At 52.2% G+C, this 25,331-nt stretch overlaps 1 protein-coding gene across 1 annotated transcript in view; it reads right to left on the bottom strand.

Moving 5' to 3' along the window:
• Positions 1 to 25,331, bottom strand: part of ACSF3 (acyl-CoA synthetase family member 3) — a 63,893-nt gene that overhangs the window by 20,664 nt on the left and 17,898 nt on the right. The window contains exons 4-7 of the mRNA XM_025371055.1: positions 20,312 to 20,466; positions 17,797 to 17,945; positions 11,866 to 11,978; positions 162 to 288 (exon numbers count right to left, since the gene is read on the bottom strand). Coding sequence (XP_025226840.1) covers positions 162 to 288; positions 11,866 to 11,978; positions 17,797 to 17,945; positions 20,312 to 20,466 — 544 coding nt within the window. The remainder of the gene's footprint in view (positions 1 to 161; positions 289 to 11,865; positions 11,979 to 17,796; positions 17,946 to 20,311; positions 20,467 to 25,331) is intronic.

Here is a 25,331-nt window from a genome sequence, read left to right as displayed (position 1 = left end):
AGCACCGTAACAGCAGCCCCCAGCCCCACCCACCCCATCTTCCGCCTTTGGCTGCAAATTCTGGGAATTCCCAGCCTCGGTGTCACTCAACCTGGGCAGTGAGTTGAGTTCTTGCCTGTTCCCCTCGGGGTCTTCTCCACTCCCACGGGGCTGGGTCCTACCTGTCTTAAACCAGCCATCCAGGGTGAATGCACTTTTAGTTTCTTCTGGTTTATTCCAGTACTCTCGAAACACGGAGGGTCCCCTCACTAGCAGCTCCCCCTCCTTCTCTTCAAGCCCTGGGGTCACCTGTGGAGGATGAAGAAGATGGAGGTCAGAGCCGGGCACACCCTCTTGGGATTGGCCCTTTCACCTTGTGGGCCGCTTCCAGCCCACCCAGGGCCGCATGCTTTCTGAAACTGAGTGCTTTGTTGGAATGTTTGGAAAATGCAGGTTTCGACAGGTGGAAGCCAACCATGCTAAGCTAAGCGTTCCCCGCTGTCCTCTGCGGGCCCTGGTGCCCCGGCCGGGAGCTGGGTGTCCCCGCTGTCCTCTGCGGGCCCTCGTGCCCCGGCCGGGAGCTGGGTGTCCCTGCTGTCCTCTGCGGGCCCTGGTGCCCCGGCTGGGAGCTGGGTGTCCACTCTGTCCTCTGCGGCCCTGGTGCCCTGGCCAGGAGCTGGGTGTCCTTTCATTCCTCTCAGAACAGCCACAGAAGTAGGTGCTCCTACCCCATCCTCTAGACTCGAGCACGTAACTGGCCCAGGCCTCAGCACTCAGGGCCTGAGCTAGATCCAGGCAGCCTGTCCACGTCTAAAACCTGTGCCCAAATCCCACCTTCGGGGTGTTTCTCAAACCAGGGAACACAGCAGGGGGCATCTGTCCACACCTCGCCCGCAGGGGCTGTGGCAGCTCGGAGCCGGCAGTGCCCTCTGCAGGGCTGAGTGACCAATCACAAGAGGGAAGACTCCGTGGGAAGGGAAGGTGGGGCCCGAGGGTGGGGGGTTCCTGGAGGCCCGTTACGCACGCGGGCACTGCCGTGGCCCCAGGAAGCACAGCCTCACCGTTCTTCTACTGTGACCGTGAAGAGGGCAGGAGGGAGGCTGGGTTATGTGAGCCTGGGCTGGGGGTCCCAGCAGCACCAGGAGCAGATGGCGTGAGCACGTGGGAGGCCCCGGACATGGTGGGTCTGTGAAGACACCGGCCGAGCCCTCGGCTCATAGGTCAGGAGGGTCTGGGGAGGGCAGAGAAGGAGCAGGGGCTTCAGGTGAGCAGCTGCCAGCTCCACGACCCTCACCCTTCTCAACTGTGAAAGTGGGCAGTGTCCTCCGCAGGGCTGTGAAAGTGTCTGGCTGTGACCCAGGAGGTCAAGGGATGTATACAGAGTCTCACTGAGGCTCATCACCTGCCATCTGGAATGGACTTCAAAAAACCAGGGGCCAGGGAAGTAGACAGCGAAAGAGCAGAACCTATTTATCTGACGCGGAGAAAGGACACGGAGACGTCCTGGGGCCAACGCTGCCCCACGGCAGACTCCGCCCAGTGCGTCGTCCTGCTGCCAACCTGCCAGCCTGGGCTCCTCCAGGAGGGGCTGACGCCACCCACAGGGGTGGAACCCCTGCCCCGCATGGTGACAGGGCTGTCCGCACAGTGCCCGGCCTAACTCCTGCTGCTCAGAGCCTTGCGTTTGTTTTTTCAAATGAAACCACGGACTTTGTCTGATTCGGTGAATGTTTTCACTGCTGTCTTTTATCTGCTCCACTGCCATGGTCAGACTGGCCACTGGTCAGTACGTTTGTGGGACATGTAGAGACAGCAAGGCAAAGGCCCTAAAAATAAAATGACATTGAGACCAATCCCAGGGAAGGAAGGTCAGACTTCGCAGTTAAGCCAACGAGGTCACAGTAAAACAAACACCTCAACATCTTTATAGAACGTCAACAAGACCAAGAATCTCATCCCTAACATTAAAAATGTCCAGGGTACAATACAAAGTTACTCAACACAGGAGAAAACCAGAAAAATAGCAACTCATATAGAAAAAGAATACGACAGCACTGAGACGACATAGTTATTGGAATTATCTGAAAAAGACTTTAAAGCACTATTATAAAAATGCTCCAAAACGTAAGGGCACACTTTGGAAGGCTGAGGTGGGCAGACTGCTCGAGCTTGGAAGGCTGAGGCGGGCAGACTGCTCGAGCTTGGAAGGCTGAGGCGGGCAGACTGCTTGAGCTCAGGTGTTTGAGAACAGCCTGGGCAACATGGCAAAACCCTGTCTCTACAAAAAAGACAAAAATTAGCAAGGTGTGGTGGTGCGTGCCTGTAGTCCCAGCTACTTGGGAGGCGGAGGTGGGAGGATCGCTTGAAGTGGAGGTTGCAGTGAGCTGAGACTGCAGCACCGCACTCCAGCCTGGCTGACAGAGTGAGACCCTGTCTCAAAAATAAATAAATAAAAAATAAAAAATAAAAAAAAGAACAAATAAAAAAGAAAGGGCAAACACTTGGAAATAAATGGAAAAACAGTCTCAACAAAGAACTAACAGATATAAAGCAGAACGAAACGAAAATTTCAAAAGTGAAAAATACAGAAATAAAAAATGTCACGGATTGGCTCAAGAGCAGAAGGACGATGAAGAAATGAATCTGACAACTTGAAGAAAGAGCAACAGAAATGACCCAAAATCTGAACAGAAAGAAAAATAGCCAGGAAAAGTAAACACAAAACACACAAAGGGCTAACAACGTTCATGTTACTGCAGTGACAGAAGAAAAGACTTAAGTGCAGAAAGACGTTTGATAAAACTTGGCTAAAAACTCAAAATTTGGTGAAAACATAAGCCTATAAATTAAAGAAGCTGAGAGAATCACAGACAAGACAAACCAAAAATGTCCAAGCCCAGACATATCATAATCCAATCACTGACACACAGAGAGGAACAAGGGTTCCCACGACCACTGATTTCTCCACAGAAACAATGAAGGCCAGAAAGAAGTGGAGTTTTATTATTATTATTATTATTATTATTATTTTTGAGACAGAGTCTCACTCTGTCACCCAGGCTGGAGTGCAATGGCATGATCTCGGCTCACTGCAACCTCCACCTCCCAGGTTAAAACAATTCTCCTGCCTCAGCCTCCCAAGTAGCTGGGATTACAGGTGTGCACCACCACGCCTGGCTAATTTTTGTATTTTTAGTAAAGATGGGATTTCCCTACGTGGGCCAGGCTGGTCTGAAATTCTTTTTGTTTTTTTTTTGAGACAGAGTCTTGCTCTGTCGCCCAGGCTAGAGTGCAGTGGTGCAATCTTGGCTCACTGCAAGCTCCGCCTCCCAGGTTCACGCCATTCTCCTGCCTCAGCCTCCCCAGTAGCTGCGACTACAGGTGCCCACCACCAGGTCCGGCTAAATTTTTGTATTTTTTTTTCAGTAGAGACGGGGTTTCACTGTGGTCTCGATCTCCTGACCTCGTGATCCGCCCGCCTTGGCCTCCCAAAGTGCTGAGATTACAGGTATGAGCCACCGTGCCCAGCTCAAATTCTTGACCTCAGGTGATCCACCCCTCCTGGCCTCCCAAAGTGCTGGGATTCTAGGCATGAGCCACCACATCCAGCCAAGAATCATATTTTTAAAGTGCTAAAAGAAAATAACTGTCAACCCAGAATTCCTAATCCAATGAAAATATCCTTCAGGAAGGAAAATAAAATAAAGACATTCTTAGATGAAGAAAAATAAGATAATTTGTTGCAAGCAGATCTGATCTAAAATAATTCCTGTAGAATGTCCTTCAGACAGAAAGAAACTAGTATCAGAAGGAGACTTGGTACATTGGGAATACAGGAAAAGGAACAGAAGCGGCAAACAGTTGGATGAATGAAGTTGAGTTCCTTTCTTCTGAAGTTCTCTAAAATATTTTTGACTGTTGAAAGCAAAAATTACCATTTTGTCTAATGGAGTTGACAACAAATACAGGTATTATGCTAACCACGCCCTAACGGCAGAGGGTAAGGAACCGACATGGAGGCAGGGATGTGGCTCTACATTCTTATGGAAGTGTTGAAATGTTGACTCTAAGGAGACTGTAAAAAGGAAGTATGTACATTGTAGTCTCTGGAACTATTACGGAAAAAACTATGCAAAGACATTTACGCTAAAAAACTTGAGACAAATTAAAACGGAATACGAAAAAATAACCTCAAAGAAGGCAGTAAAGTTAAGCAATAAAACCCTCAAGGAACAAGAGTAAACAAATAGTAAAATGGTAGACTGAAATTCAAGCATATCAATAATTACATTAAATGTAAATGGTCTAAACATACCAATCACAAAGCTTGTCAGGCTGGAGTAAAAAAACACACATAATCCAACTGCATGCTGTCCATAAGAAACTTCCCTCAAATACAATTATACATGCAAATGCCAATCAAAAGAAATTAAAATAGCTATATTAATATCAAAGTAAACTTAAGAGCAAAGAGTACTACCAGAGCATTAAATGTTAATAAGAGTCAATTCACCAATAAGACACAATCATTATAAATGTGAATGTACTAAACAACAGACTTTCAAAATATATGAAGCAAAAACTGAAAGCGGAAACAGGCAGTTATAGATGGAAAATTCAACCCCTTCTTTAGTAACAGAACAAGTGGTGAGAAAACCAGCAAGGATGTAGAAGAACTGAACACCAAGATCAAACATCTTCACCTAATTTACAGAACAGACATTTACTAAAACAAGCAGGACACACACTCTCGCTCGGTCCCCCAGGCTGGAGTGCAGCGGCACAATCCAGAGCTCACTGCAGCCTCAAACTCCCAGGTTCAGGTGATCCTCCCACCTCGGCCTCCTGAGTAGCTGGGACAAAAGGCATGTGACACCATGCCCAGCTAATTTTTTTTTTTTAACTTTTTGTAGAGATGGGGTCTCACTATGTTGCTCAGGCTGGGCTCAAACTCCTGGGCAGTGATTCTCCTGCCTTGGCCTCCCAAAGTGTTGGGATTACAGGTGTGAGCCATGGCGCCTGGGCAGAATATATACTCTTTTCAAGTACACCAGAACATTCTTGAAAAGAAACCACATTGTGGGCCATAAAACACAACTTAACAAATTTAAAAGAATTGAAATATACCAAGCATGTCTTTTGACTGCAATGGACTTAAACTAGAAGTCAATAACAGAAAGATAATGGAAAAATATCCAAATATTTCAAAAATATGTGCTGTACTTCTAAATAATCCACAAGCCAAAGAGGAAGTCTTAAGGAACGTTAAAAATATCCTGAACTAAATGAAAATAAAAATATATCAAAATTTAGGCCGGGTGTGGTGGCTCACGCCTGTAATCCCAGCACTTTGGGAAGCCAAGGCGGGCAGAACACTTGAGGTCAGGAGTTCGAGATCAACCTGACCAACATGGTGAAACCCCATCTCTACTAAAAACAAAAAATTAGCTGGGCATGGTGGTGCATACCTGTACTCCCAGCTACACGGGAGGCTGAGGCAGGAGAATTGGTTGAACCTGGGAGGTGGAAGTTGCAGTGAGCCAAGATCGTGCCATTGCATGCCAGCCTGGGCAACAAGAGTGAAACTCTGTCTCAAAACAACAACTACATATATATATATACACACATATAAAAACTTGGGGATGCAGCTAAAGCAATGCTTAAGGGCAACGTATATCATTAAATGTAAACCTTATCAAGAGGAAAGGTCTCAAATCAATAATCTAAAGCCTTACCTTAAGCAACTAGAAAAAGAGAAAAGCCAGAGGCAAGTAGAAGAAACCAAGAACAAAATTGGTGAAATTAAAAGCAGAAAAAAAAGAAAAATCAATGTATCCAAAAGTGACTTCTTTGAAAAAAGAGCCATAAAACAGATAAACCTCCAACAAGGATAACAAAGAAAAAAGAAACAGAAGACACCAATGACCAACATGAGGAACGGGGCCGTTTATAACCCCAGGCCCTGAAACCACGAAAGGGTTAAGATGGGAATTCCCTTATTAACCTGTTAATGGTTTCATGGCCTGAAGGGAAACTCTACACAAAGAAATTTAACAGATTAAATGAACCAATTCCTCAAACATTCTGGGTACCAAAAGTCACCCAAGATGCAACAGATAACCTGAACAGTCCTATAAGCACTAAAGAAACTGAATTCATAGTTCTTTTTCTTTCAAAAAAGAAACATTGGTAGGGCACAGTGGCTCACACCTGTAATCCCTGCACTTTGGGAGGCGAGGAGGGAGAGTCACTTGAGGCCAGGAGTTCAAGATCAGCCTGGGCAATACAGCGAGACCCCAACTCTACAAAAATTTAAAAAAAAAAAAAATTAGCTGGGCATGGTGGCACATGCCTGTGGTCCCAGCTACACGGGAGGCTGAGGCAGGAGGATCACTTGAGCCCAGGAGTTCAAGGCTCCAGTGAGCTATGATTGTACCACTGCACTCCAGCCTGCCTGACAGAACGAGACCTTGTCCCCCACACACAAAGTAATAATAGAAAAGAAAACCTCTAGGCCCAGATGATTTCACCGGTGAATTCCACCAACATTGAAAGAAGAAATAATACCAATTCTACGCAATCTCTTCCAGAAAAAAATAGAGAAGGAGGGAACACTTCTCAACTCATTTAATGAGGCCAGCATCACCCTCAAACACAACCCAAGTAAAGTATAAAAATGGGAAACTACAGACCAAAATTTATCACGAATAGAGACGCAAAAATACTCAGCAATATGCTAGCAAATCAAATCCAGTACTACATATAAAAAAAATGACCCGGCCGGGGGCGGTGGCTCAAGCCTGTAATCCCAGCACTTTGGGAGGCCGAGACGGGCGGATCACGAGGTCAGGAGATCGAGACCAACCCAACATGGGCTAACATGGTGAAACCCCGTCTCCACTAAAAAATACAAAAAACTAGCCGGGCGAGGTGGCGGGCGCCTGTAGTCCCAGATGCGTGGGAGGCTGAGGCAGGAGAATGGCATAAACCCGGGAGGTGGAGCTTGCAGTGAGCTGAGATCCGGCCACTGCACTCCAGCCTGGGCAACAAAGCTAGACTCCGTCTCAAAAAAAAAAAAAAGAAACCAAAGTAGATCTAAGTAAATGGAGTGACATACCATGTTCACGGATCTAAGTAAATGGAGAGACATACCATGTTCACGGATCTAAGTAAGTGGAGAGACATACCATGTTCACGGATCTAAGTGGAGAGACATACCATGTTCATGGATCTAAGTGGAGAGACATACCATGTTCATGGATCTAAGTGGAGAGACATACCATGTTCACGGATCTAAATGGAGAGACATACCATGTTCACAGATCTAAGTAAGTGGAGAGACATACCATGTTCACGGATCTAAGTAAGTGGAGAGACATACCATGTTCACGGATCTAAGTAAGTGGAGAGACATACCATGTTCATGGATCTAAGTGGAGAGACATACCATGTTCACGGATTGGAAGACAGCATAGTAATTGTTAATTCTCCCCAAAGTGATCTCCCCTATCAGAATGGCTAAATTCCAATCAACATCTCTCTCTCTCTTTTTTTTTTTAGACAGTCTCGCTCTGTTGTCCAGGCTGGAGTGCAGTGGCACAATCCTGGCTCACTTAAACCTCCCAGGCTCAAACAATTCTTGTGCCTCAGCCTCCTGAGTAGCTGGGATTACAGGCATGTGCCACCACACCTGGCTAATTTTTCGTATTTTCAGAAGAGACAGGGTTTCACCACATTGGCTGGGCTGGTCTTGAGCTCCTGGTCTCACGTTGATTTGCCTGCCTTGGCCTCCCAAAATGCTGGGATTACAGGCATGAGCTACCACACCTGGCTTTCCAATCAAGATCTCAAAAGGACTTTTTGTAGATATAGATGAGCTAATCCTTTATTTATTTATTTTTTTTGAGATGGAGTTTTGATCTTATTGTCCAGGCTGGAGTGCAGTGGTGTGATCTTGGCTAACTGCAAACTCCACTTTCCAGTTTCAAGTGATTCTCTTGCCTCAGCCTCCCGAGTAGCTGGGATTACAAGCACCCACTACCATGCCTGGCTAATTCTTGTATTTTTAGTAGAGATGGGGTTTCATATTGGTCAGGCTGGTCTCGAACTCCTGACCTCAGGTGATCTGCCCACCTTGGCCTATCAAAGTGTTGGGATTACAGGAGTAAACCACCACACCTGGCTAGACAAGCTAATTCTAAAATTAATATGTGCAATGAAACAACTCTGAAGAAGAAGAATTAACCTGGTGAAATCACATAACAATTGTTAAGACCTACTATAAAACCACAATAGTCAAGACAATGTGGTGTTGGCAAAAGAATGGAAACATAGATATAGATCAAGGGAACGGAACAGATAACCTATATGTACACCGTCTCAAATATGTCCAATTATTTTTTAGCAAAGGGGCAATGGCAATGTAATGCAGAAAGAGTAGGCTTTCAACAAATGTCACACACACACGCAGTGCGCGCATGGGTATCACATACACACGCAGTGCATGCACGGGTATCACACACACACAGTGCGCGCATGGGTAACACGCAGTGCATGCATGGGTATCTCACACATGCAGTGTGCGCATGAGTATCTCACATATATAAACACAGTGCGCACACAAGTAACACACATACATGCAGCGTGCACAGATAACACATACGCTCAGTGCGTACACGGGTATCACACACACACTGCACGCACAGGCATCACACACATATGCGCAGTGTGCACATGGGTATCACATACATGCAGTGTGCACATGGGTATCACACACATGCAGTGCACGCACAGGTATCACACATACACACATGCAGTGTGCACATGGGTATCACACAGTGCACGCACCGGTATCACACACACATGCAGTGTGCACACGGGTATCATACACCAATACACACAGTGTGCACACGCGCCTCACGTCCTATGACACTGTCAGACAGTTCAGCCTGGAGCTTAGCCATTTTGACTTTTGGTGTTTCCTTCAGGTTTTTTCTGTGTGTATCTACGTGTGGAATAGCTGTGCACACACTGTGTATGTGTGATACCTGTGCGTGCAGTGATACCCGTGTGCGTGCTGCATGTGTGATACCCATGTGCATACTGCGTGTGATACCCGTGTACGCACTGCATGTGTGTGATACCTGTGTGCATACTGCGTGTATGTGTGATACCCATGTGTTCACTGCGTGTGTGATACCTGTGATACGTCACAGGACATGAGGGAGTGCTACGAGCCAGCCACTCGACAAGGTGATGGAGGGGGCTGAGCCCTGGGTCTGGCAGGCCAGCTGCCAGCTGGGGAGGGTCCAGATACTCTGGACCCGGGGATGATCCTGGAAAGGTATTCTCCCATCCCCACACGGCACATTCCTTCCTGCGGGCACTTTGTTTCCTAACAAATATGACACCAAGCCTCATAATTCAGGTCCGAAGGCCTGGTTGATCATCTGCCCAGAAAGAGTCATGAGTTATCCCAGAGGCCTAGGGACAGCTGTTCTCATGACTAGAGACAAACTGGTCCTGAGGGAGCCCTTCTGGGGAGCGATGCCAGCTAGGACCCACACCTTGGCCCAGACAAGAGTGGATTGGACGGCCCAGCTGACCGCCACAGCCTCACCTGAGCCATGTGGATCTGGGACCGCAGCATTGGGGGCACCCTTGGGCTTTGGGATGCTGTGGAAAGAAGGGCCACTGTGTGGGGCTCAGATGAAAATAGTAAGTGTGAGCATGGGGTGGGGAGTTGCTTCGCATGAGCCCCCAGGAGACAGCGGCAGGATCCTGATGCCGGGGCTTTTCAGCGTTCACAGCGCCCATGCTGTCACCTGTTCGTCCTGGGGCGCCCACCCACCCCTCCGGGAACCCTGAATCTCAGGTGTCAGAGGGCACAAACCCTGAGGCCCTCGGGCTGTGCTCCTCCCCAATAAGGGTCTCGGCCCCTGGTGGAGCCAGGCCCTGCAGGGCAGCTGTACCCTGCCTGCTGCACGGACTCCTTGGCTGAACAGGAAATGTTCCAGGGCCTGCTGCCAGCAGATGCAAACCCCCCGTACGCGAAGATTTAAGCAGCCCCAGAGCATCTGTGCGGCTTCACCTTGCAGGGTCTCCCTGCACGCCTGTCGCAGAGGCCACTGCGCGGCATCTCTGTCAGGGTGCCCAGGTAGCTGAGTCTGCTGCTTCTATTTCAAGCCTGTTTCAGGGAAGAAAGCTGCAGACAGAAACAATTAAAGAAACTCAGGCAGGAGCAGTCGGGTGACGCGGCAGCCAATGCAGGTGTGAAGCTGTTAAGTTTTGTTTTAATTTAAGACAGAAACGCTCCCCACCACCACTCCACCCCTTTCCGTGGCAACATCTCTGCCATTTCTGGCAGAGCAGGTGCTGAGAGGCAGAAGCGTCAGCTGACTGACACCTGGAGAGGGCTGCACAGCCACGGGGCGTCTCACTCCTCCACACGCCACTCACGCTCTGCTCTCTGCTGGGGACATTCATGACTAGATGGTGTCCCCAACCCAGGCACAGACTGAGCCCCATCCCTGCAGACAGGGCTGGACTGGCTGAGCTGTGGGGTCTTTGAGGTGGGGGCAGCGGTACCACAGGGCACAGAGTCGAGAGCCAGGAAGGGCAGGTGTATTCAGGAACCCGATATGCGGGGTGTGGCCAGCAGCCTAGTACTAGCAGGGCAGAGGCATGAATCCTAGGAGAGGGGTGTCAGGACAACAGCATGGGCTGGGGCCTGAGGCTGCCCTACAGAGGGCAGGGGAGGCGGGTATCCAGCAAGGGGCAGCCACCCAGGTGGGTTTCAGGAAGGTGCCCCACGGCTCTGTGGGGGCCACAGTGGGGGCCACAGGGGATAACAGCCCACTGCAGGTGGCCCAGACCAGGCAGGACACACCGTGCAGCCCTCCGCACAAGGTGCGGCCACTGCACCTTTCAGTGTCATTTAATGACACTGAAAGCCACCCACGTCCTACTTGTTTGCTGGAGCTAAAATGTCCAACCACGACCATTGCTCCAACCCTCACGTGGTCAGGTGTGGAAACCAAGGTCCAGGGAGGGCGTGTGGCTGTTCCCTCACGAGAGCAGGACCCACAGCCCCTCAGCCTCTGTGCGGGGAGCTCAGTCGTGCCCGTGAGGTCTGAGACGGCGCCACAGAGAAGGAAATGTGCTGAGATGAGACTCAGGATCCCTCAATCTTTGAAAACCTCAGGGCAACACAGTCAATCATGTGTGGTATCAGGTGTGGATACTGGCTTTAGAGAAAATAATTTCCTTTTAAATCAAGATTCCACTTCCCCATAATCCCTAGAACTTTCTCTGTGACGTGAATTCACTCGTGATGAGCAGATTCTCACGTTAAAATCCTCACAGAAATGAGACAATGTCAGTTTTACAATAATGTACTAGATGAGGAGGCCACCACAGAGCACTGCATGGGCGCCCACCTCAGCGTGCAGGGCTCTGTGAATCTCCTCACACCTACGCTGGGGGCCTGGGGTCAGCGGCCCCTCAGGACGGGTGCCAGGGTCAGGCCAGTTCATATTTCTAACCAGACTCCCATCAACGACAATGGCCTCTGCTGCTTTCTCTCTTCCCCTCAGCCGAGGCCATCATCAGCCTGTCCCCATGGACGGGGCCCCTGGGAGGAGCTGTGCGTCTGGGTGTGAGTCCCTTTGGTGTTCTGCCCTGGGCTCCCTCTGCCCACTGCTCTGTGAGCGCACAGACGAACCCGCAGCAGGCAGGGCCCAGGACACCAGCTGGCACCTGCGATGTCCAGGAGGCCGGTCCCCTGCATGGAGGGGAGGCTGCCTCCAGCGGAAAGACACACCAGTGTAACCACCCTGGGGGGAGCCCAGTCTGGACACACAGCCTGCCGAGAGCAGAGTGGCTTACCTTGGTCCCCCTCTCGTCTCCCTCTGCGTGGACGGTGTAGGAGCAGCCTTCCTTTTGTGGCTTTTCTGAGATAATGCGCACCTGTACTCCGGGCAGCGGGGTCCCCACAGAACCTACAAGAGAGGAGGAACACTGAAAGGGAGGCTGGAGTGAGGAGCCTGGAGGAGAGAAGTGCGCCCTGCGCTCGGATTCCACTGGGCTCCTGTGTGCCACGTTCAGGAGTCTGTGTGGAGGGAGAGATGTGCCCTGTGGCCCCGAGAGAACATGGCCTAGGAACCAGCGGGTGAAGAACCACACAATATGTGGCTGGGGAGCACGGTGTGCTCAAGCCCAGTCGATGCCACAGCGATGGCCATGCAGCACAGCAGACGCTCACGTGGCACACTGCGCCTGCCCTGCCCCGGGCCCTTCAGATATCACTTTCCCAGTTATCTTCCGAAGCCTCACAGCTGCCCACGGACTCTGGTGTCATTTCCACTTTTATACACTTGCTGGCCAGGGAGCACTGGCGCCTCGCCCTGACGGCCCTGGGGCTGTCCATGATGAAGGGACCTGTGCGTGCCTGGGACACGGGCGGGCTAAGGCAGGACCTGCCCTATGTCTCCAGGAAGGGCTGTCCTGAACTCTGCATGGCAGGTGGACCACACTTTGTAGTAGCTCATTTATTAGACACCCATGATTTGCTCAGTGTATCCACCCCACCTGCACAGTTCCAACGTGGCTAAAATCAAACCTTACACTGGCCAAGGTGGGGGCAGAGCCCAGGTGGCGAGACGTGTCCCACTGGCCCACACAGGCTGCCGCAGCCTCGCTCTGCCTGTGGTTTAGGGTGCTGGTGGGACGGCAGAGGCTGCTCATGGAGCGTGGCCCTGGCAATGTGGCATCAGCATGGGCACGACCTGGGGGCAGAGCAGAAGTGGGACTTCCCATCTACCCCAGGGTGTGAAGCCTTTGCCCTGGCCTGCGTCAGGGAAGTGCCTGAACGCTTATCACGTGTGAGAGTCCACGCTGAGATTTGAGGCACTTCAAGGGTCAACATCGAGGGTCAGTGCAGCGAACTCTGTAACCCACGGGGCGTCCCGGCCTCCAGACGCTTGGTGAAGGGCTGTTGGTGCCTGGCTCGCTCTTGCTGGTCCCGCAGGCAAAGCCGGGCTAGCGTGGTGCACAGAGCGTCACCTAGGGAGCTGTCTGGGGTTCCAGGTGTGCAGACGTCCCGAATCTCCACTCTGGTCAGAAAACCGTGTCACCACCGTGGGGGGGGTGTGGCGGGGCCGGCTTCAGCCCCCTTTCTCCCATTCTTTCTCCTCCTTTATGTTTTGCTTCTGAAGATTTTAAAATGGAGGTGAAACCCGCGTAACACGACTTGCCATTTCACAGTGTGTGGCATGGCGGTGTTCCGCGCACACTGCACAGCCCCCTGCTCGCACCAGTCAGAACTCCCGCATGGCCCACGACCGCCACACCCTCCCTCCCCAGACCTGGCCCCACGTCAGCTGTCCACGTCCGTGGGTTTCCTGTTCTGGGCGTTTCACAGGAACAGGAACAACACAGGCGGCCTCTCGCCTCTTCCTGGTGGTGCCTCCACTGGGGTGGGGACGCCTCCACTGGGGTGGGGACGCCTCCACTGGGGTGGGGATGCAGCGCCAGGACACGGCACAGTTGGGGTTGGGGCGGGGCCGCAGGTAGGGAGGCCGTGTGGCCGTCCCACACCATCTGCAGAGGCTGAAGAGGCTCCGGGATGGTGTCTGGATTCTGCAGAAGATGAGCAGTGGCACTGCCCGTGAGAGACTGAGGGGGGGCCCCCACACTCCAGGTGCCATTCATGAGATATTGAGGGAGGGGCCCCCGCCCTCCAGGTGCCGTTTGCTGTGCACCAGGCATGTGACAGTGTAGATGTGAGAGCTCAAGGGAGTGAACAAAAGGCCGGCCCTGCGAGGGCCAATGTGGATGGGCGCGGCCGCAGGCAGGTGGGGGGCACTGCCTTCCTGCCACAGCCCACCTCTAAAATCTGTCAGCCAGCCCCTCCCTGATAACTCTGACTGGCCTGCGGCCCCTGTCCCGGTGTCTGGGACGCCCTGGTGCTCTGCGTGCCTGGGACCCAGGGAAGGGAAACCACCAGTAAGGTCCTGGAGCTCCCTGTCAACACCACAGAGCGGCCCAGGAGCTGTGAGCTCTGAACTCAACCTCCAATTAGAGTGTGATTAGGCCCAGCAGTCGTCGGCCATGAATTATTCATCTCCCTCCACAGGAACCGCACAGGGCACGCCCGCCGTAACCATAACCGCGCCAGAGCTCACCCTCCACCCGGCTTCTCTCTCTCCCCCAAGCACGGAGGGGGCACTGCGCAGTGAGGCCAAGCGAGCCCAGAGCCTGCGGCTGGAGCCGACCCGAGTGCCAAAGCCACGGCCACCAGGGTGGGGGTTAGAGCCTGAGAGTGAGGAAGGCTCTTCTCCACTGTGTCCTCCGGAAACACGGCTCAGGAGGCTGCATTTTGGAGTTTCTGTGGGGCCTGTTGGATTTAATGCTGAGGCGACTTTACTTTTTTTCCAAACCAAAGAACTGACACTGCTGGTGATTTAGAGGCAAGGACAAAATCAGATACTTGATTCTGTTTTAGAGAAGAGGGAATGTCCCCAGCGCCCAGACTTTGTCTTTGGCACCTGAGGAAACCTGCAGTCGGTAGCTGAAGACTCGGGGACTGGTGCTCTCGCATTTCTTGCCCAATGACCCTGAAGCTTCAGGGTCTCTGGATCCCCTTTCTCAGCCGGGGACCCCTCTCCCTGTACCATCTGTCTGGGGCTCCTTCCTGTTTGCCTGGGAGTTCTGATTCCAGTGCGGGGAGGGTGAGCCTCCCCCAGGCCTCTGGCTTCCTGTCTGCTCCTGATGCCCTCGGTGTGGACAGCGGTCCCTGGGCGGCTCCTGAAACCATTGAAGAGGCCACCGTGCTCCTGGCAGCGTGACTGCCTGGGAAGTGTGTGTGTGTCTGCGTCACTCACTAGCCGCATGACCCTGGGCAGGCTCCATGGGTTCTTGTGTGTGAATGGAAAAAATGACCCCACAGCAGGGGCTGTTTTGAGAAGATCAAATGAGGACGCCCACAAAGCAATTCTATGTAAACAGTCATCGTCAACTGCAAACTGTCTGTGTAGACAGATTCTGAATACACAGAACCTGTCCTGCTCACACGTCCGGAACAAAGAGAGGACAAAGCCTGGAGCCCGTTTCCCTTTCAGTCCTCACTTGCCTGCAGCCTGCAGCCCTCAGCGAGCTGAGCTCTGTTCATTCCGTCCATATTACGTGCTGACTGTGGCCGGTGGCACTGGACAAAACCAGCATATCCTACTAAGGACGACGATGAGGACAGAGACTCAAGGGACTGCTCACATTTGATTTCAAGGTCCCCATCTTATTTCCACCAGGGAGCTCTAGCCACCAACGAAAGAGTTGGTGCCATAGCCACCGTGGGGACGTGTGAGTCAGCCCAGGGCAGGGGCCACCAGCACTGATGATGGTTTCCTGGGGTCTGAGACTAAAGCACGAGCCGGCCCACGGCAGGGGCCACCGGCACTGATGGTGGTTTCCTGGGGTCTGAGACTAGGATCTATTTCTCACCACTCGCATTGACTTCTTTTCACAACACGCCCCCACCTGCCCACTACCCTGGGCCCTGTCGCAGCACGCTCTGCACTCCGTGTGGCCATCCCACTGGCAGCTCTGCACGGCAGCCGAGGATCTCACTGTCATGGCCCTGTCATTCTGCTCATGATGACCCAGGCAAACAGAAACCTCCCTTTACACTCAGAATACACCTAGCAGCCCCCATGGCTCCCCAGGCCCAGCAAAGGGCCCTAAGCCTACAGCCTCTCCTCCTCCCAGCCCAGCAGCCAGCCCGCTCACACTCACCCTGCAGGCCCCAGCACCATATCGCTGCCTGGCACCAGCTGGTCCCCGCCTGGGCCTGGACCCCCATGTCCAGGCTTCCCCTAGAGCCCAGGAATCAGGCAGGCATGGAATGAGCCAAAGGGCATGCGGGAAGAGCAACGGGACAGAGCAGAGTCCAGGAGCCGGCCCCTGAGGAGTCAACGGGACAGAGCAGAGTCCGGGACCCCCCCCCGGAGTCAACGGACTTTCAACAAAGACCACCCGTTCCATGGAGAAGGGAATCTTTTCAACAAACAGTGCTCAAAAGCTAGACGTCCACACCAAAGAGGAACTGTGGCCCGTATCTTGCACTAAGTATAAAAATGAACTCAAAGTGGATCACCGTCCGAAATGTAAGAGCTGAAACTATTCTCTGTGACTTTGGACTAGGCGAGGATTTATTAGATAGGACCTCATATAGACAATTCGTAAAACAAATTGATAAACTGGGCCAAAATCTAAAACTCCTGATTTTAAAGATGCTGTTCGGTGAATAGGAAGACAAACCACAAGCTGGAAGATGGTATTTAAAATCACACAGCTGACACTTGCGTCCAGAATTTTAAAAAGCTCTCAAAACTCAAGAAAACAAATGCCCCAATTGAAAATGGAATGACAAGAACAGGAAGAGGTGCTCAACGTCACCGTCATGAGAGAATCATGAACGCAACAAGACACCCCCACCGCCCACTGGAGCACGGGTGCTCCTGACCTCCCGCCCATTGCAGGGGGAAGGGGAGGGCACAGCCGCCCTGGGGAACAGCTCGGCAGCTTCAGACAACACAGCAATCTCTCTCCTAGGTATCTGCCCAAGTGAAATAAAAACCCACGTTCACACAGAAATCTGCACACAAATGTTTATAACATCTTACGTGTCATTGCTTAAAACAGGGTCACAAGTGGTGGCACATCCACGCGACGATGCCACTCAGCAGTGAAAGGCGCAAACCCTGATGCACACAGCACAGGCGACTGCGGGCGGAAGCACCACGGATGCCACTCAGCAGTGAAAGGCGCAGACTCTGATGCACACAGTACAGGTGACTGTGGGCGGAAGCAGACAGGCTCAGAGGCCACGTCCTGCAGGATTCAGCCACGTGACCTCCCAGAAGAAGCAACACCACAGGAAGAGAAACAGGAACGAGGGGCTGGGACTCGGGGGTGGAGGGGGTGCTAAGCACTAGGAAGGAAGTTTCTGAGGTGAGGAACCCTTCTCTACCTCTATCTTGACTGTGATGATGTTTCTTAAGACTCTCAGAGCTGCACGCCAGAGGGGTGAATTTTACTGTGTCGCAGGTAAGCAGCTGCACAGACAGACGTGCGGGATGGTCTCACTTTTACGTCTGCACTGAGATCTCTCTTCTGCTCTGGACAGACTGAACGGGCCACACAGAAACGAGCAGGGCGGCCCCCAGTAGTGGGCTCCGCTCCCAGAAGTCGCTGTGGAGGACCCGGGGCTCGAAGGCTTGGGTCAGATGAAAGTCAGAATGGGATGTGTTAGAGAGGCTGGACAAGAGGGGCCCAGTACCAGGAGCCCACGTCTAGAGAAGGAAGACAGGTGCCTGACTCATCCCACCCTGCCCACCACACCCACCTGCCCTGGCACTGCTGCTGGCGCTGCGTGGCACCCGGACTCCAGACAGATGGAGGCTCCCCCCACAGATGTGGTCTGGAGCCAGCAGCATGGCCCCCGGCCTTCCTCTGAGACGTGCACCGACGCCTGTGTTCCAGATGTTGCTGTTCTTCCCATTGTCTCCCCAGTCATCCAGCCAGGGGCCAGCACAGACACCCCCCGACCCACCCCTGACTGAGACTTGGGAGAAGGCTGATTGGCCCAGAGGGGACAGGTCACCGTGCATCCTGAGTGCTCTCCTGGCCTGGTGGCCTGTCCCACAGGGCAGCATCCTTCACGCCGCCTTTCATTCCAAAGGTGGGTGGTTCGAGACTGGCCCACCTTGGGGGGCTCAGGGCAAAGTGGGAGAGGAACACAGCTGTGGGAAATGCTCGTACCTGGCAGGCGTGCTGTGGCGGTCAGAGGCCCGGACAGAGCCATGCCGATCTCAGTCATGCCGTACCGCTCCAGCAGGGTGTGGCCCGTGATGTTCTTCCACTTCTCCAGCACCGGGATGGGCAGGGCAGCTGAGCCTGAGACCATGAGCCTACGCGGCACAACCAAAGGCAGGTTTAGCCCCTCGGGACGCGGCCGTCGCGTGCAAAGGCGGCAGGTTTAGCCCCTCGGGACGCGGCCCTCGCGTGCAAAGGCGGCAGGTTTAGCCCCTGGGGACGCAGCCCTCGCGTGCAAAGGTGGCAGGTTTAGCCCCTCGGGACGCGGCCGTCGCGTGCAAAGGCGGCAGGTTTAGCTCCTTGGGACGCGGCCGTCGCGTGCAAAGGTGGCAGGTTTAGCCCCTGGGGACGCAGCCCTCGCGTGCAAAGGCGGCAGCTCCTTCACAAGAACAGGAGCCCCAGGCGTGGGTCCAGCACCACCGTGCGACACCTGGGACCGATGCTGCAGTCTGCACTAGGGCGTCACTTTGTTTTTTGAAAATGATTTGTTGGGTTTATTTTAGAAGGAAGCAGGTCCAACAGCTAATGAGGGTAAACAACAGCTAATGAGGGTAAACAATGTCCGTGGTGTCCCCTGCTAAGTTCCTGTGCTGTTCACAACCACGCTCAAGAACAACAGTGACCGTGCAGCTGCTCACCACACAGCTGATCACAGATGAACAGCCACGGTGCTGTGGGCCGCAGCCAGGCACATCTGGGGACTAGAGCCAGCTCAGCTTGCAGGGCTCCACGGGAGAACGTGGACATGGATGAATGGCTGCAGCACCCAAGGGGCGGGGCCGGGCATACCCAAGGGGCTCAGAACCGCCCACAGAGCTGGAGCCGTCTTGGCTCACACGCTTGGCTCAGGCTTGGCAGGAGAACACAGGTCTTGAGAACCCTGAGTGCCTGCGCCGCTCACACAGCATTTCCTGCAGCCTCACGGGCAGTAGGGAAGGTGCTTTTGTTTGCGGTTTGAGCAGAGTGGTCCCTGCTGCTGCCCCTGCTTTACAAGGAGGCACCACTGACAGGACCCTCACTGGGAGATCCAGGTGGCTGAGGTCTCATTGCCTCCGTCATCCCGGAAATCACCTGACCCTCTCCTTCACTGACCTCGTTCTTGCCCTCTGTTCCTTAGATTTGGTGAAACATGCTGCTCATCTTGCTCAGCTTGGGGTCTTCCCAGCCCCAAGGCATCCCAGCAGTAGCAGCAGCAAAACCATGGGCTCCGGTGGCCTCATAGAAAAGGGGCAAAGGAACGGTAAAGAGAGCAAAGTGGGATCAGACATGTGCCTTGCACAACCCGGAATTCTCTCCAGGAACGAAGGTGCCGCTTCCCTGTGCACTTCCTGGGGACTGGGAGGAGTGCGCGGCAGCCACAGACACGCACACAACCCACTGGAAACTGGATGACAGTCAAGCCTTCAGTTCCTGCAGTGCGCCTGCCACACCACCCCTCCCTCTCACAAAAAGAAAAAGTACCCCACCCACGACTCTGCTGGAGATGAGGGCCTGGGGTGCGTGTGAAGACTCACTGAGCCACGCGTGTGCATTTCCAGTTAGTGAACCGCACTCCAACAGCCACGAGGGAAAAGAAACGTTCCCACGCCTGCAGGTTCACGCAGGAGTACAAAGCAAACACGCCCCTGAGTGGCCCAAAAGACCAGCTCGTCCTGGGAGGGAGGGGTTTATCCAGGGAGCTGGGAGGGGAGGAGCAGGGCTGAGAGGAAGAGCAGCAGAACATGCCCCAGGCAGGAGGCGTCACAGGGCTGCCCACGAAGGCATTGCATAGTAGAGGCAGGAGCCGTGGGACATGTGGGCAGACGAGGCATGAGTGAGCGGGTCAGCTTACCGTCCTCACCCTTGTCCTTCAGACTCCATGACAGAGAGAGAGATGGACCGGAAAGAGAGAAGACAGATAGATGGAGACAAAGAGAGATGGAGAGATAGAGACAGATGGAGAGACAGGAGAGATACAGAGAGAAGACAGAGAGACAGATGGAGAGACAGACAGGAGAGACAGAAGACAGAGAGAGAGATGGAGAGACAGATGAAGAGAGATGGAGGGACAGAGAGAAGACAGAGACAGACGGAGAGCCAGACAGGAGAGACAGAAGACAGAGAGATAGATGGCGAGATAGAGACAGATGGAGAGAGAGAGACAGAGAGGACAGAGAGAGATAGAGAGACAGAGAATGACAGAGAGAGCGATACAGAATCCAAGCAGCTATGGACGTGGATGAGATTATAGATATACATACAGACGGGTAGAGAGAGAGGGATGGGGAAAGAAAGAGAGACAGGGAGAGAGAGAGAGAGAGATGGGGAGAGAGAGAGAGAGATGGGGAGAGAGCGAGGGAACATTGAAAGGAAATGGAAAGCAGTGCTTCCCAGAACTTAGTAGAAGTGATTTATTAGAAATAAGTCGTATCTGTTGATCTTTAAGACTTTCTGAACGGGAAAGTGGGCTCTTTTCACTTACCTAATTTTTTCTTCACAAACTGCACGCAAGAAATCCTGGGCGTGCGGTTGGGTAAAATGCCTGTCATAGTACTCCATCAGCTTGGTGTATATTGTAGGCACTGCCATGAAGACATTGATCCGCGGCATTTCAGAACTTAAGAACTTTTCCCAAACCTATGGAGGAAAGGAAGCACTCGGTAGGAAGATGAGCAGGCAGAGACCTGCGGCGGAGGAAAGGAAGCGCTTGGAAGATGAGCAGGCAGAGACCTGCGGCGGAGGAAAGGAAGCGCTCGGTAGGAAGATGAGCAGGCACTGAGGCCGCGGCAGAGGCTCCTGGCTCCAGGCACAGTATTCTCGCGTTCTCATGGTTTACATTCAAGAGTCTGCAGTGCCTCCCGTCTAAAAGGGGTGCCTCAGACTCTGACCCCTTCCCACAGAAGCCATGTTGCGCGGGACAACTGCATTTGGCCTGTGGGGGGAAGAGCAATCGTGAGTAGAGCTGGGAAAGGCCTTTGGGATCTGCAGCCTGGACAGACGTGAGTGGCCAGGCTCTTCCAGGTACACAGAGGAGGGCGGATGTGCACCTTGGGGAAGCTGACAGGAGGCCCCGGCGGCCGCCCGCCCGCAGACCCGAAGTCAGCACACTTCCCAGTATGCAAAGGCATGCAGTGACTAGTGAACGGTGAAGTCTTTTATTTAAAAGAGTCATGTGAATTTTATATTTTACTCCATAATAAACATTTCTTGCTTACACATAAGTATGTTTTAAGTTCCTCACTTGTTAGCAGTTTCTCGCATTGCCCATAAAGCTTCAGGAAGACCTGGTGAGCCATGCTCGTTCCATGGCCCTCTCTACCCCCAGTGTTCCACACGGAGCCCCGAACAGTGTGGCGGAGGGCACTCTTCGTGCTGTGGGGTCAGCACCTAAGGGAGGCTCATGACACACAGGACAGATCTTGCCCACTGGGCACGGCGCTCACGCCTGTAATCCCGGCACTTTGGGAGGCTGAGGTGGGAGGATCCCTTGAGCTCAGGAGTGTGAGACCAGCCTGGGCAACATAGGGAGGCTCTGTCTCTACAAAAATAATTCAAAATGAAAAAAGTAAAAATAAACATAAAAAATGCTCAACATCTGGCAGGGTGTGGTGGCTCACACCTATAATCACAGCACTTTGGGAGGCTGAGGCAGGCAGATTAGTTGAGGTCAGGAGTTCAAGACCAGCCTGGCCAACATGGTGACACCCCATCTCTATAAAAATACAAAAAATTAGCTGGGCCTGGAGCTGTGCACCTGTAATCCCACTTGCTGAGATGGCTGAGGCAGGAGAAGTGCTTGAACCCAGGAGGTGGAGATTGCAGTGAGCCGAGACCGAGTCACTGCACTCCAGCCTGAGTGACAGAGCGAGACTCAGTCTCAAAAAAAAAGAAAAAAAGAAAAAGCTCAACATCAGTAGTCATCAGGGAAACACAAACTGAAGCCAGTGACAAGTGCTGGCAGGACGTAAAGAAATGAAAACCCTCATACACTGCTGGTGAGAACATACAGCGACACCGCCGTTTTGGAAAACAGTTAGCCAGTTTCTTGTCTTTCTTTCTTTTTTTTTTTTTTGAGACAGAGTCTTGCTGTTACCCAGGCTGGAGAGCAGTGGTGCGATCTTGGCTCACTGCAATCGCCGCCCCCTGGGTTCAAGCGATTTTCCTACCTCAGCCTCCTGACTAGCTGGGATTACAGGTGTGAACCACTGTGCCCGGCTAATTTTGTATTTTTAGTACAGACAGTTTCACCATGTTGGTCAGGCTGGTCTCGAACTCCTGACCTCAAGGGATCCACCTGCCTCAGCCTCCCAAAGTGCTGGGATTTCAGGTGTGAGCCACCATGCCCAGCCAGTTTGCCAGTTTCTTAAAACATTAAACAGAGGCCGGGCACGGTGGCTCAAGCCTGTAATCCCAGCACTTTGGGAGGCTGAGACAGGAGGATCACGAGGTCAGGAGACTGAGACCATCCTGGCTAACATGGTGAAACCCCGTCTCTACTAAAAAATACAAAAAACTAGCTGGGCGAGGTGGCGGGCGCCTGTAGTCTCAGCTACTCGGGAGGCTGAGGCAGGAGAATGGTGGGAACCCGGGAGGCGGAGCTTGCAGTGAGCTGAGATCCGGCCACTGCACTCCAGCCTGGGTGACAGAGCAAGACTCCGTCTCAAAAAAAAAAAAAAAAAAAAAGAAACAAAACATTAAACAGAAAGTCACCATACAACCCATCAATTCTATCTCTCTGTGTCTATGTAAGATCAGTGAAAGCGTGTCTACAGAGATTTATATGTAAATGTTCACAGCAGCATTATTCATCATAGCCCCAAACTGAAACAGTCCAAATGCCCATCAGATGGTGAATGGATGAGGAAAATGTGTTGTGTCCATACGATGAAGTACTATTCAGGAACAAGCTACTAATGCACACAATAGAATATGGATGTAACTCAGAACCATCCTGCAAGTGAAAGAAGCTGGAATAAAAGACTGAGTGTGACGCAACCCATTTGCACACACTGCCATCTAAAACAAGGAAAGTCTAGAGGCAGAAAGCAGATTCACAGTTGCCAGGGGCTGGGAATGGGGGGGAAATGGACACTGGTTTGAGGGAATGGCTACATAATTCATAATTCACAATAGTGAATTTTACGGTGTGTGAATTGTATCTCAATAGAACTGTTTTTGAAAATAAAAACATTTTCAGTGAAACAAAATTGAGGGATTTGTCAGCAAAGCTGCACTACAAGAACTACTGAAAAGAAGTTCTCCAGGCTGAAGGGAAATGAGTTAGGGGGAAGCACGGTCCTTCCTGGAGAACCTCTGCAGGGACAAATGAAGGTACCAGAAGAGGAGACGTGTGGGTAATTTAACAAATTTAAGGACTCCTGATATGGTTTGACTGTGTCCCCACCCAGATCTCAGCTTGAACTGTATCTCCCAGAATTCCCACATGTCGTGGCAGGCACCCAGGGGGAGGTAATTGAATTATGGGGGCCGGTCTTTCCTGTGCTATTCTCATGATAGTGAATAAGTCTCACAAGATCTGATGGGTTTATCAAGGGTTTCTACTTTTGTTTCTTCCTCATTTTATCTTGCTGCCGCCATGTAAGAAGTGCCTTTTGCCTTCCCCCATGATTCTGAGGCCTCCCCAGCCATGTGGAACTGTGAGTCCAATTAAACCTCTTTTTCTTCCCAGTCTTGGGTATGTCTTTATCAGCAGCGTGCACATGGACTAATACAGTAAATTGGTACCAGAAGAATGGGGCTGGGGGTGGATGAAACATGCAGCCACGTTTGAGAACTCTTCCACAGTTTCCACTCAAATGAAACATACGTCTAGCCTGTGAGCCGGCACCAGGAGGTGCAGATCCAAGAGAAATGTCCACAGGGACATCTGTGTGAGAATGTTCATAGCAACCGTGACTTCTAATAGCCACAAACTGAAAACAATCCCAAATCTTTCAAGAGCAGAATGGATAAGCATACTGTGGCTTCTGCACACTATGAAATACAACATGGCAATGCAAAAAGAACAAACTGCATTTGATGCAACACAGAGATCAACTGTCAAACAGTACAGTGAACCAGAACACAAACATGACACTGAGGCATGGAAAACGGAGCACACGTGTAGAGGGACAGCGCTGAGGCGGGGAGAGCACGCGTGTAGTAGGATGGTGCTGAGGAGGGGAGAGTACACACACAGCGGGACAAGGCTGAGGGGCGGGGAGCAGGCACAGAGGTGAAAGACACGAAGGATGGCATTTCTTGGAAGTCATCCAAATCTTCAGACGGCAGCTGCCGCCCTAAAGAAGGGCACTGAGAGCCGAGCGCGACCTCCTTCCTCCAGCACATCCCAATGTGTTGCCACACTTCCAAGACCTGTAGGACCTGGAGGCCCCTGAATCCTTAACGTTTGACTAACTAGCAAGTGCTTCTGAGGCGGCAGGAGCAGGCCTGTTGCTCTAACCCAAGTTGCCACAGCACAGACCCCGCCAGATGGCAGTTCCCACGCAGGCTGCTCCGAGGAGTCACCCCCAGCCGCCCTGATTTGCTGCCCTGCCCTCCTGAGTCCATGCTGCGATCCTGAGGATGTCGGCCAGGGCAGCGCTGTCGGAGACAAGTGACTGATCTGAGCCTCTGGCGACTTTGCGGCGACTTTGATCTCTAGAGGCTGTGGCTGCACATCCATCTTCCGGCATCCTCCTCCTGTCCCCCAACCCCATCCATCACCTGCAGGCACTGACACACACGGCCCTCTATGCAGGATGACTTGAAGACACTGCGTCTAAGATTGTCCGATACCACCGCAGGTGTCTGGTCACCCCACACTTGTATCCTACACATTCTTCAATACAATCTTAGACAGAACCCCAATATTCAATAACGCTGACAGCTGGATTTTACACATAGAAATTTCTAAAGTCGGAAACCCTGAAACTTGGGAATTGATGGAAAAGAGCTGCAATCTTTTGTAGCCACAGCATCGAATTTGTTTAAATATTAAATTTTTGGCTGGGCATAGTGGCTCACACCTGTAATCCCAGCACTTTGGGAGGCTGAGGCAGGCGGATCACGAGGTCAGGAGTTCTAGACCAGCCTGGCCAACATAGTGAAAACCCGTCTCTACTAAAAATACAAAAAATTAGCTGGCTGTGGTGGCGGGCGTCTGTAATCCCAGCTACTCAAGAGGCTGAGGCAGGAGAATCGCTTGAACCCAGGAGGCAGAGGTTGCAGTGAGCCAAGATCGTGCCACTGCACTCCAGCCTGGCTGACAGTGCAAGACTCCATCTCAAAAAAAAAAAAAAAATTAAGTTTTCACAGCATAGTTTAGAGAAAAATCTGAAGTAAGCGTCAAAAACAGTGCAGGTTTGGCCGGGCGCGGTGGCTCAAGCCTGTAATCCCAGCACTTTGGGAGGCCGAGACGGGCGGATCACGAGGTCAGGAGATCGAGACCATCCTGGCTAACACGGTGAAACCCCGTCTCTACTAAAAATACAAAAACTTAG

Source organism: Theropithecus gelada, chromosome 20 (genome assembly GCF_003255815.1).
Source record: "Theropithecus gelada isolate Dixy chromosome 20, Tgel_1.0, whole genome shotgun sequence".
Classification (NCBI taxonomy): domain Eukaryota; kingdom Metazoa; phylum Chordata; class Mammalia; order Primates; family Cercopithecidae; genus Theropithecus; species Theropithecus gelada.
This window is presented reverse-complemented; position numbering and strand designations above follow the sequence as displayed.